Raw genomic sequence first — 11,966 nt, forward strand, 5'->3', positions numbered from 1 at the left:
TTCTTTACATATTACTTATTATTCCCTTTACATATGTATATTATTGCTGTAGGTTCCACAACAACTTATGCACTCGAACTCGAATAGCATTATAAACTTCTTTTACGTAATTTCTTTTTCTATTTTAAAGTTTTTTTATGCTTAATCTTATTTAATTAACGTGATCAACTCCATTACTAATGTTTATCTATTTTAGGTTGCCATCTTCCGATCCATGACTATGTGTTAAAACATCTTTTAGAATCTGATATTAGATTATTTTTTTTTTCAATTTACCGATTCTTTTTGTTTGTCGCTTGGTTTGGATGGTCGGACCACCTTCCATGCATACAAGAGAGTGGTTAATTAGCAAGACATGTATTAAACACACTGTCTTCTATTGGTTCGGCATGCTGAAAGAATTCACTTATCAGAGCTTTTAGATTCGATCAACTACATGATACAACAATTACCAGTTTGGAAAAGTTATTTCGACTTTATTCTTGTTTTTTGAACATTATATTCCGACTATATCCTCTGGAAATTTTAGTATAAGTAAGACATATTACGTAGAAAAGTTAACATTCATGAACAAAATAAAAGCTGTAAAACCAGTATTTATGAAACGAATATATTATAAGCTCATGTACATCACAATTATAGGCGTATACGATTTTATTTCATAATAAGATAAATTTCGTCTGTTCTTTAAGAAATCGATGCATGAATGATCAACTATATATATTGTAGTAATTCATTAACTAGATATCAAAACATGACTCATTGTAACAGAAAAAGGAGGCATGCCATAAATGATACCACTTTAATTTATCCAACTATATATTTTGGAAGATATTGAAGCTGTTGAACGAAGTGCGGTTTATCTTTGAAAATAGTTTAAATATACATCCATTACTAGCAACAAAACCAATGATGCTGGACATCAAACCAAAATGAAACACATAAATAGGTAAAAGAGCTCCAAGTAAGGTTAAAACTCTGTGGACCAGTTTGCTAAAAAAGAAGGTCTATAGACCAGTGACTATAAGTCAATGATCAACATCCAGATTTAACATACTTTACATTTTCCTCTCTAAACATTCAATTCCGTTATAGTTTGTAGGTTTATAATTGTAAAATATAGACTATGGATGTACAAAGTGTAATTGTATTTTTGCATAACAATTGAGAAAAAATCATTTATCCTTTGTACAACTTATTCAAATTAACAATTCTGCTTTACACTAGCTATATATTCAAACTAAAATTTAGCACTTTTATATAATATATCTGACTATTTACTTAAAAGCATTCGCATTGGTTATGTTTCTCAATTATTTTTTGATAAAATAAATTATATAGAGAAAAAGGAAAAAAAGAAGAGAGATAAGTTTTTTTTTGAAAGATCACATGTTTTAAAGATTTTAATTATATATACCATTTTTGTTCATCTATAACTTTAGATATTAAAATTTATTATCATTTTCCAAAAAAGAATTATCATCAAGAAACTCTAGTGAATCTCTCTCACTAATCCTAATGCTGTAAGAAAATATATATATATATATATATTAATATTAATATTAATATTAGCTTGTCTATTCTGATATAATAAAATAGTATGTATAATTATTTACTGCAACTTGTTGCCAAAAGTTCTTTAAATTATTTGTGATTGAAAAGGATAAAACTACAAATACTCGTGTAGACTTTTAATTTATTTTTTTATTTTTGGCGTAGCCGCAAAAAATTTAAGCGAATTTTATATGTCACATAACTAATAATTGAACGAAATTATATAACATACTCTAACCCTATATGAAAGAATGTACGATTCTTGGTCCATAATTTTCAAATAACTAAAATTCAAGCGAAATATACAAGTCACGACCTATAATTTTCCATAAATTATAATATTCAGTGTATGCCGAAAGTTAATGTACAAAAACGTGCAGTAGAGACACGAACAAAATGTGACGAACTAATTTACATACCTGTCTCATATAACGTACATCATGAAAGTAGAAACGAATCCTAATATTATACTGAAGGTAAGCTATAAATGTGGCCTTCGGGAATAAATTCTCGCCAAATTAACGAATAACATATTTTTATTAGCTTTATTTAAAATCAAATTCGTCGGCTTGGTAGCATATCTATGTAATTCCCTTAGAATCTTGCAAAAGCTATATGAATATATGATTAATTCAAGGCTTAATTTAATGATATCTTACTCAGAATAACGAATATACATGGCAAATTAGGTTTGTGATCGAAAGTGAATGAACATAGCTACAAATGCATGCTTTATTAATTTTTCATCAAAATAATTTAATGGTTTATAGATTTTAGATTGATTAAGGAAATTAATATATTATATACAATATTTCATGGTTAACGTCAAAATAAGTCCAATGTGTAAACAAGCGGATAAACATTTCCCTATATATATGGGAAGGTTTGTGGTTGCCAAACTCAAAGCACATTGGGTCTTATCTCTCTAACACACACACACACACACAAACTCACGTATATATTTAGAGAGAGAGAGATGGGTGAAGAGATGAAAGGAGTGAGAGTAATCGAGGAGTGGTCTCCGGTTATAGTAATGGTGATATCTAACGTAGCGATGGGTTCAGTGAATGCACTTGTGAAGAAAGCTCTTGATGTTGGTGTGAACCACATGGTTATTGGTGCTTATCGAATGGCTATTTCCGCTTTAATTCTAGCTCCCTTCGCTTATATCTTGGAAAGGTTCGATACTTAAGAGTTAGATGAAACAACGAGTTGTCTCCTGTTTATGTGTTATTTCTGGTTTTCTTCCAGTTATCTCATTAAAAATAGAAGCGACAAAATTTCTCTAAAAGTTATGTATTATTGGTAACAGGAAAACAAGACCGGAGCTAACATTTAGGTTATTGGTCGATCATTTCATCAGCGGTCTGCTCGGGTTTGTCCTCCCAAATCTTTGTCGTCCATTTTTAATTTAATCTTATTTATGTTATCATCATACTACGTTGATTTTTGTTTTATGTTAAAAATGTTTCTCTTTCAAGTAAGATTTAAAAATCATAAGCTCCAAACATATATAATTGTTTGTTAATTTATTTTGGGATTAAAATTGGCAGGGCAAGTCTTATGCAATTTTTCTTTTTGCTTGGTCTGTCCTACACGTCAGCAACTGTTTCGTGTGCTTTGGTAAGCATGTTGCCTGCAATCACCTTCACTTTGGCCCTTATTTTCAGGTACTGATGGAACCATCTAGCTTCTTTATTATTTAGTGTATAATATTTGACGTAATACATATATGATACTATATGTTATAATATTTTCTATTTTTATTCATAAATTATTCTCTTAATTAACTGGAATAATACTAATAAAGTGCTACCAGTTTTAAGGAAATAACTTTTGAAATTTGATTTTTGTGCTCTATGATTAGATTTCCATTCAATTACCTTAACTACACGTAAACTACATCCAGCTGAGCTCCTTTTTATAGCTTTTCATGGTAAAGGTCTTTTTTTTAGCTAGACGTCGCATTTTTATAAACTTTGATAAAAGGATGCGGAACACGATTCGTTGAATATAGCAGATGGAATATAATATCTATCATTTGAGTTTAAAGTAAATACTATTTTATGTTGAGTTTTTTTTTTGTTGCCTACTATTCACACGTCGGTCTAGGTTCGTTTTTTCTTGTAAAGCTAGAGACAATTTTTTTGAGATATCACTTCTATTCTTGATAAATTACTTATCATATAAACTTACGTAACAACTTTTTAGGACTGAAAATGTAAGGAATCTAAAGACCAAAGCAGGAATGTTGAAGATCCTGGGAACTCTAATATGCATAAGTGGAGCTTTGTTCTTGACATTCTATAAAGGCCCTCAAATATCAAACCCTCACTCTCACAAAGAAGCTGTTCATGACCACAACGACAACGATCAAGACAAAACCAAGAACTGGCTTCTTGGATGTCTTTACTTAACCATTGGAACCACGCTGCTGTCTCTATGGATGCTGTTTCAAGGGAATCTAAGCATTAAGTACCCTTGCAAATACTCGAGCACCTGTCTCATGTCGGTTTTTGCGGCGTTCCAATGTGCTCTCTTGAGTCTTTACAAGGGCAGAGACGCTCATGATTGGGTCATCGGTGACAAATTCGTGCTTATTGTCATCCTATACGCTGTAAGTTAATATTTTATTTAAAATATATTTTTGGTCAAATATATATATATTTAAGTTATTCAGTTAATAAATTACAAGATAGCTATGCAAAACCTTGAAGAGTTTTATATAATATTACTTTACTTATAGATATATAATAACTTGAGTTTATAAATATTAAATAAATTTAAATAACCACCACTAAGTTGATGACATTCTCTGTTTCTGTCATCGTAATTGGGTGACTGTCACTGTCTTAACATAATATTCTCTGTTCCAATAACATGTTTGTCAAAATATTTGAAAGAAGTTGTCTAAAAACTTATATAAAGTACTCTTATCATATACACGTATTAATTGCAGGGAGTGGTAGGACAAGCAATGTCAACGGTAGCAACAACATGGGGGATAAAGAAACTAGGAGCGGTTTTCGCATCAACATTCACTCCAATTACTCTTATTTCAGCTACTCTATTCGATTTCCTCATCTTACACACTCCTTTATACCTCGGCAGGTAATTTCAAATTGTTTTGTTATTTCATATATCTTACGTATGTCCATGCTCAAAGGAACACTAATTAACTACAGCTTTTGAACTTTGGTTGTTATAGCGTAATTGGATCAGCAGTGGCAGTGATGGGTCTCTACGTGTTCTTGTGGGGTAAGAACAATGAAACGGAAGCATCAACTACATTGCCTCCTCGGGTGGACAACCAAGACCAAAATGTTAATAATGATAACGACTCTAAGTCGCCCGTTTAAGTTTAAGTACTATTGTTATTGGCATATATCAAATATTTGTTCTAGTGAGAGCGAGAGAATACTGTTATTTGAAGTCTAGAACTCCAAAAATCAACGCAGAAATAAGTTGTGAAGTATGTATATATTATTGTTTATTTAATAATATCATTTGCCCTAATCAAATCCGCATAAATTCTCCGGTTCCTATAAAGAATTAAAAAGAAAAATTGTGCTTTACCATTGCATAAACAGGTGGAATGCACTCATATATTCTTTGAAACTAAATAGTAAAATAGTAGCTTTGTCCCCATAAAAGACATAAGACCAGAAACTAAAGAATAACATATCTTATATATTAAAACAGAAGTCACGAACTTAACTTATTCATGTGTGATTTTTAAAAAAATAGATCTAATGGACTTATTCATAGAAAATCATATTACATTTAATCTCTAATCTTATCATTTAAATTTTGGACATACCAGAAATTTTTATTGGGCTATCAAGAATTGAATTTAAATAATAGATGATCTATTGAATTTATAGACAGTATAAATTAAATATATATAATTTAATGTTATAATACTATACCTTTATATGGTAAATATTTGTCGATGTTAACTTTTAAAATTATAAAAAAAAAAATTAAATAAAAAAAATCATATTATCTAACAATGATTAATTTTTACTACCTTAAACCAATGAAAACAAATTTTAAACTATATAGCTTATTTTAAAATTAAACAAAAACTAAATGTTTAATTATTTACTCGATAATATAAATCTATGAAGCGAAAAATTTAATTTTTTAAAAGCTTTCTAAATTTGTGAAATGTTACAATATCTTTGAATATGATAATAAAATAATATTTTACTAATCTTTATATATATAGTTACGATTTTAACAATGAAATAATAATCCGAAAATATATATATAGAAAAAGATACAAATACATGTGAAAGTTTGAAAAAATCTATTCAATGAAAAATATATACCGTAAACTTATTATGTTTTAAAAATTGATAGTCACATATATATTATAATATATACCAATTTAGAATTGAAAACAAAATATTTATATAAAAGTAAATGAAAACAAAAATCCGCGCGGTTGCGCGGATCGAAATCTAGTATTCTTTGAAACTAAAGAGTAACATAAGACCATGATTATCAGTAAAACCCCGATCCTTAAGAAATTTTTTTTTTTAAATAAATCAATCGCGGGCCGCCACGTGTCGGGAGCCCGCAAACAGTGCAAAAACTCTCCAAAGACCAATTTTTATTTCGTGATTTTGAGGACTGGTTTTTAAAATTTTTATGGAACCCACGCATCAGTAAAGTCTACAAACAGTTCAAAAAAACTCCATTAGAAACCAGCGATATTTATACTCTAAAATACGCCTGCAAACTATAAAGTCACAACAATAGAAAATATTGGACTTGCTTAAGGATAATTTATATGGAACACCCTTACTTGTAGGAAGCCCAATATTTTATATTGGAACACCCTTACAGAATGGGCTCCCAGGAAAAAAGTTTCCCCATGAACTGAAAATTAAAGATATACATCAGGCCCTTTTACAAGCCCATATAAATCGGCCCTTGTAGAAGCGTCTTTAGAAAACCGACACGTATGGGGATTTGTAGACCATCCCAGCTGGCACCGTACACATCACTACTCCCACTTGCTCTACCTATAACCGGGAAACCGACACGTAAGTCTGATGGACCCCACGCTCGCTTTTATGTACGTGACCTTCACAAAACAAAAGGAGACTTATGGCTCACAGAGAAGCAAGTTGGGAGATACGAAAAAGCGCAGCGAACGGCCACTACAATCTCACCACGTGTCGATCTCCATTGAGTTCTGTTTTTTCCATTTATACCCTTCGTGCTGTTTCAGCCGCAAATAAAAAAAATAAGTAAAACCGAAAAAAAAGGAAGGAAAAAAATGTTGTGGCTGAGAATGATTCTGGCTTTCTTCTTCTTACAGTCTTCTTCACCCTAAAACAGTCTTCCTTCCTTCCTTCTTCACTTATCTTCTTCCTTCTTCTCTGCTAAAACATAAAAGTATAGTTTTTTTTTTCTTTCCGATTTGATTGATTCTCCGGTGAGATGATCTAGTTTCTATTTTCGGATTGTTCCTCAAATGATGGCTACTCTCAAGGGTATGTTTAATTTACATTATTAGCAATTTATAAGGTTGCATCTGAAAATCACTGTTTTGTAGCTCAGAAATAGATTATTAGAGAGCTCTAAGTTGTTTTAAGATTACTGATTTTGAGGGGTTTGTGATGGTTTTTAAAAAGGTTTTGGATGCGATGGATTCATTTGGGTGAGACTTTTGAGAAGTAAAAGGGGATTCTTTTGAGTTCTGCTACTCTGTTTCACACGGTGGACTTTTCAAAGATTTCTCCTTTCATTTCTAAATCTCTCTCTCTTTTTCTTTTTACTAATATGATCTTTGGTGGTGTGGATAAAATATTTCTCATAGTCTCTTTCTCTTTTTTTTTTTGCAGTTGCTTTAGAATCTTAAAGAGGTTACTTTTCAGTTAGAATCAATCACAACAGGGCTTAGCTATTTGGAGGGGGGGGGTCAAAGATGGCTTCTTTGTTACACTAGAGAGGGATTTGAAGCAGCGGAGAAAGCTGCTAAGATCCGGTTCTGATGGATACAAATACATCCGGAGATGAGTTATTAACCAAGGTATTTTGGTGCTTAAAAGATTGTCCAGGTTTGAGATTTTTGGATTCTACTCGTTGTTGTGTGAGTGAAGAGATTTGGTTTGTTTTTTGTGAATGAATAGGCAAGAAAGCCGTATACTATTACAAAGCAGCGGGAACGATGGACAGAGGATGAGCATGATAGGTTTCTTGAAGCCTTGAGGCTTTATGGAAGGGCCTGGCAACGTATAGAAGGTCTACTATTGTTATCTTTCCGTATCTATTTTATTAAATTTAATATTTTCCAAAAGTTATCTCTCTCTTTTCTTGTGTGTGCAGAACATATTGGGACAAAGACTGCTGTTCAGATAAGAAGTCATGCACAAAAGTTCTTCACAAAGGTAAGCTCATCCTTCCGAATCTTCTATTTAGTGAAGAAGATACAACTGGTTGGTAGTGAGAGATAATGACGATCAATATAATTTTATTGGTGACCATGTTTTAGACGTTGCCTGGTTTTTCTATGGTTCTGTTTTTCTACATTGCTTCAACTATAGTGTGTTGGATAGCAGCAGGCTTTACCTTGTTCATTTGCTCTGCAACTGGAAAACATACCCTTAGATTATAGCTTCATTATCCCGACCATAACACTGGTCTATAGTAACAAATAAAATAGCATTGCATATGCATAACATAAGTGTCTCACATACTCAGTAAAGTCGGATGAAATAATGAGATTGCATGGACTCTTTTAGCCATTCCAAATGGAAAAACCAAACCTCCTTGGCCGGTTGGCCCTATAGGACAGGAAATGAAGTAACTGTCTTGTCTACCCCCGTACAATTCGGGTCAGTATAAAGACTCTTTTTAACCTCAAGAGTCTCAGGGTTGCATTTACCATCTCCAGGTTGGAACCAAAAAAAAAACTAACAGTAATGGTTCAACTCTTTCAGCTGGAGAAAGAGGCAGAAGCTAAAGGCATTCCTGTTTGTCAAGCTCTCAACATAGAGATCCCACCTCCTCGTCCTAAAAGGAAACCCAATACTCCTTATCCTCGTAAACCTGGCAATAATGGCCCATCTTCCTCGCAAGTACCATCATCAGCAAAACATGTATCCTCAGCCTCTTCTTCACAATGTAACCAGGCTTTCTTGGATTTGGAAAAAGTGCCCATCTCTGAGGTTTATTCTTCTCTCTTTTTCTCTTCTATCATTTTGGCTTTTCTTCTTTTGATAGTTTTGCTATGTTTTTTTTTTTTAATGGTTTAGGAAACATCAAATAAGAAAGAAAATCAAGATGATAACTGCTCAGGGGTTTCTACTGTAAACAAGTGTCCCTTGCCAAAGAAAGTTACTCAACCGTCTCTAAGAAAGGTATACAACATGATGAGTTTGGTGTATTATAAGTTCAATAGCATTTAAAGAATAAAACTTGTTCCGTTGTGATTTTGAGCAGGAAAGTGCCGATAATGGAACAAGTAAGAAGGCGTCAAATGTGGAGAGTGCAAAATGCACTCAGTTTCAGTTTCATCCCCCAGGTATGGTCTCTCAAGACTTGATGTTTTGTCCTATGGGAGATCGTGTTCACGGGCACGTGAATCTTCCAGCTACCACAACATCCTCTGCTACTACTACTACAACTACTTCTCAACAGGCGTTTCCTGCGTGCCCTTCCCAGGATTCGTTTCTCCACTTCTCCTCTACTTTCCCCAATCTCATTATCTCAAGCCTCCTACAGAATCCTGCAGCTCATGCCGCAGCCACATTCGCTGCTTCGGTCTGGCCCTATTCCAACGTCGGGAACTCGGGAGGAGATTCATCAACGCAAATGAGCTCTTCTCCTCCAAATGTAGCTGCCATCGCTGCTGCTACGGTAGCTGCCGCAACTGCTTGGTGGGCTTCTCATGGACTTATTCCTGTATGTGCTCCTCCTGCTCCAGTCACTTGCCTTCCATTACCAACCTTTGCAGTTCCAACTCAGGCTACGGATAAGATAGATACCGTTGAAAATGATCAACTACCGCTGGAGAAACAAAACACAGCTCTGCAAGATAAAAAAATGGCTTCAAAATCTCCAGCTTCATCATCCGACGATTCAGAAGAGACTGGAGTAACCAAGCTAAACGCTGGCTCAAAGACAAATGGTGACAAGGAGGAAGTTGTTGTTGATGCTGCTGCTGCTGCTGCTGCTGCTTTGCATGATCCAAACGCTTCCCCAAAGAAAAAGCTGGTGGACCGCTCATCGTGTGGGTCAAACACACCTTCAGGGAGTGACGCGGAAACAGATGCCTTAGATAAGATGGAGAAAGATAACGAGGATGTGAAGGAGGCAGATGCAAACCAGCAGCCAAGTGTTATTGAGTTGAGCAACCGTCGGAGTAAAATCAGAGACAACAACAACAACCAAACTACTGATTCGTGGAAAGAAGTCTCCCAAGGGGTAAGCAAAACAAAGAACAACATTTGGCAGAGAGTTTTTCTTTTGAAATTAACACTACAATCTTTGTTTCAGGGTCGTAAAGCGTTTCAGGCTCTCTTTGCAAGACAGAGATTGCCTCAGAGCTTTTCACCTCCTCAAGTGGCTGCAGAGAATGTGAATGGGAAGCAAAGTGACACGTCAATGCCGATGGCTCCTGATCTCAACAAGGTTCAAGATTCTTGTGATGCAGACCAAGAGAGTGGAGTAGTAATGATAGGTGATGGAACGGGGAAGAGCCTTAAAACGAGACAATCAGGGTTTAAGCCATACAAGAGATGTTCAATGGAGGCGAAAGAGAGCCAAGATGGGAACGCAAACAATGAAAGCGATGAAAAAGTCTGCAAGAGGATTCGATTGGAAGGAGAAGCTTCAACATAACAACAACAACAAGACTTTTGAGGTAAAATAAAAATCTGTTTTTACCAAATATCTTTTAAATCAAGTGTTAGTCAATGAAAGAGACTTGTTTTTTTTTTTTTAATCTTTTATAGATCCATCTGAACGGTTCTTTGTTCATGTCAATCCATGTGCCATATTACTACTACTCCATCTACATGTCTTGTCCCTTGTCTCTGTTGTGTTTGTGTCTGCTGCTGTTACTGTTACTGTTACTATTAATTAACCGCGAAGCAATGGATCTATGTTTTGTGTCTGTTTGTCATTTTTGAACTCTGGATATTTTATGAGATCATAAATAGTTTAGAATGAAAAAAGATGAACTGTACAGAAGTATCAACTTTGAATGTTTTGTCTGTGGTGTTGTGTTGATTCCATTGCTTTGACTTGAAAGAAGGTGCCTGCCCATTGCCCCCAAATGTATCCGGATGGGCTTAATAATAGTTCTTCACTACTGGGCCAACATACAACATTTTCATATTATAAGGATAGCTCGTGGCCCATAATTTGCAACTTCTGAAACTCTCTTATGTAAATGTAGTGTGTAATCTTACAATTTCAGATTTTGCCATCCATTAAAATCATTGTTGTTACTAGGCCTGGACGTTCGGGTACCCGTTGGCATTCGGATCGAGTTTTTCGGATTTTCGGGTTTACGCTTCTAGGTCCCGTACTAAAATTTTATTAGTACGGGTCGGGTTCGGATAATAACACTTCGGGTTCGGTTCAAAATTGTATTGCATCATAAAACCCATAAAGTAATCATATATCGTACGGATTCGGGTTATATCGGTTCGGTTCGGATAAAACCAAAGTAAAAAACAAATTTTTTGAAGTAAAACATAAAGAAAAACATCTAAATTAAATAAAAATTAATCTATCATATATAAAATTGATAAAATAACAATAAAATGTTAAATCAATCATGAAAACAAACATCATTTGTAAACAATATGTATTGCCTTATAGAGAGTAGACTTTTTATTTCAATGAGCCAATTATAAAATACATGTTTATAACTAATTGTGTACTTAAAGCATTTATTAGAATTTTAGTATTTATTATTATATATAATATTACCACAAATATTAAATTTAATAATTGGAATACTTATATATATTTCAAAATATTTATACTGACTATTAATTTCGGATTTTTCGGGTTACCCGTTCGGGTTCGGTTAATAACACTTCGGGTTCGGATATTTTTTGTACCACCCTACAAGATCCGTTCGGGTATTTTTACGTTTCGGGTTGGATAACGGATCGGATTTTTCGGTTCGGGTTCGTTTCGGATTTCGGGTTCCGGATTTTATGACTAGGCCTGGTTGTTACACGATAAGAACATACGTTTTGCTGAATATAATGCGTAATCTAACTCTGAAGAATTAATAAAAAAATGTCGTAGTATAATCATTCTCCATCGTGACATCATTTCACTCTCTGCCATAACCCAACCACGTTAATAAATTATAAAACTGTTACTTAATTATTGTTTTCATGTCAACGCGAAACCAACCAAATAGTGAAAGCAAA

General features: G+C 33.8%; 2 protein-coding genes across 8 annotated transcripts; both read left to right on the forward strand.

Annotated features, from left to right (window-relative positions):
• The first annotated feature begins 2,446 nt into the window (after nucleotides 1-2,446).
• Nucleotides 2,447-5,075, forward strand: LOC106401785 (WAT1-related protein At1g01070). The gene is made up of 6 exons (XM_013842368.3): nucleotides 2,447-2,733; nucleotides 2,867-2,929; nucleotides 3,108-3,224; nucleotides 3,766-4,171; nucleotides 4,514-4,665; nucleotides 4,763-5,075. Exons 1-6 carry the CDS (start codon nucleotides 2,531-2,533, stop codon nucleotides 4,911-4,913), a joined length of 1,092 nt encoding a protein of 363 aa, XP_013697822.2. The 5' UTR covers nucleotides 2,447-2,530; the 3' UTR covers nucleotides 4,914-5,075.
• Nucleotides 5,076-6,806: 1,731 nt separating this feature from the next.
• LOC106401784 (protein LHY-like) lies at nucleotides 6,807-10,689 on the forward strand. 7 transcript variants are annotated; one of them, XM_013842365.3, is made up of 10 exons: nucleotides 6,815-7,061; nucleotides 7,203-7,287; nucleotides 7,413-7,600; nucleotides 7,701-7,812; nucleotides 7,897-7,958; nucleotides 8,511-8,738; nucleotides 8,826-8,930; nucleotides 9,013-9,996; nucleotides 10,069-10,435; nucleotides 10,527-10,689. In XM_013842365.3, exons 3-9 carry the CDS (start codon nucleotides 7,562-7,564, stop codon nucleotides 10,411-10,413), a joined length of 1,875 nt encoding a protein of 624 aa, XP_013697819.2. In that variant the 5' UTR covers nucleotides 6,815-7,061; nucleotides 7,203-7,287; nucleotides 7,413-7,561; the 3' UTR covers nucleotides 10,414-10,435; nucleotides 10,527-10,689. The 7 variants fall into 7 exon arrangements, with proteins under 7 accessions (XP_048613600.1, XP_013697821.2, XP_013697819.2 ...); XM_048757642.1 differs by having other exon boundaries at nucleotides 7,203-7,228; XM_048757643.1 differs by lacking the exon at nucleotides 7,203-7,287 and having other exon boundaries at nucleotides 6,807-7,061.
• Nucleotides 10,690-11,966: the final 1,277 nt, after the last annotated feature.

Source organism: Brassica napus, chromosome C5, assembly GCF_020379485.1.
Source record: "Brassica napus cultivar Da-Ae chromosome C5, Da-Ae, whole genome shotgun sequence".
NCBI lineage: Eukaryota > Viridiplantae > Streptophyta > Magnoliopsida > Brassicales > Brassicaceae > Brassica > Brassica napus.

Coding starts and splice junctions, on each gene's coding strand:
- LOC106401785 (XM_013842368.3), top strand. CDS start 2,531: ATGGGTGAAGAGATGAAAGGAGTGAGAGTAATCGAGGAGTGGTCTCCG. Junction 3,225..3,765: donor ACTTTGGCCCTTATTTTCAG/GTACTGATGGAA, acceptor ACAACTTTTTAG/GACTGAAAATGTAAGGAATC. Junction 4,172..4,513: donor TTATTGTCATCCTATACGCT/GTAAGTTAATAT, acceptor TATTAATTGCAG/GGAGTGGTAGGACAAGCAAT.
- LOC106401784 (XM_013842367.3), top strand. CDS start 7,562: ATGGATACAAATACATCCGGAGATGAGTTATTAACCAAG. Junction 7,813..7,896: donor GGCCTGGCAACGTATAGAAG/GTCTACTATTGT, acceptor TTGTGTGTGCAG/AACATATTGGGACAAAGACT. Junction 9,997..10,068: donor GGAAAGAAGTCTCCCAAGGG/GTAAGCAAAACA, acceptor TCTTTGTTTCAG/GGTCGTAAAGCGTTTCAGGC.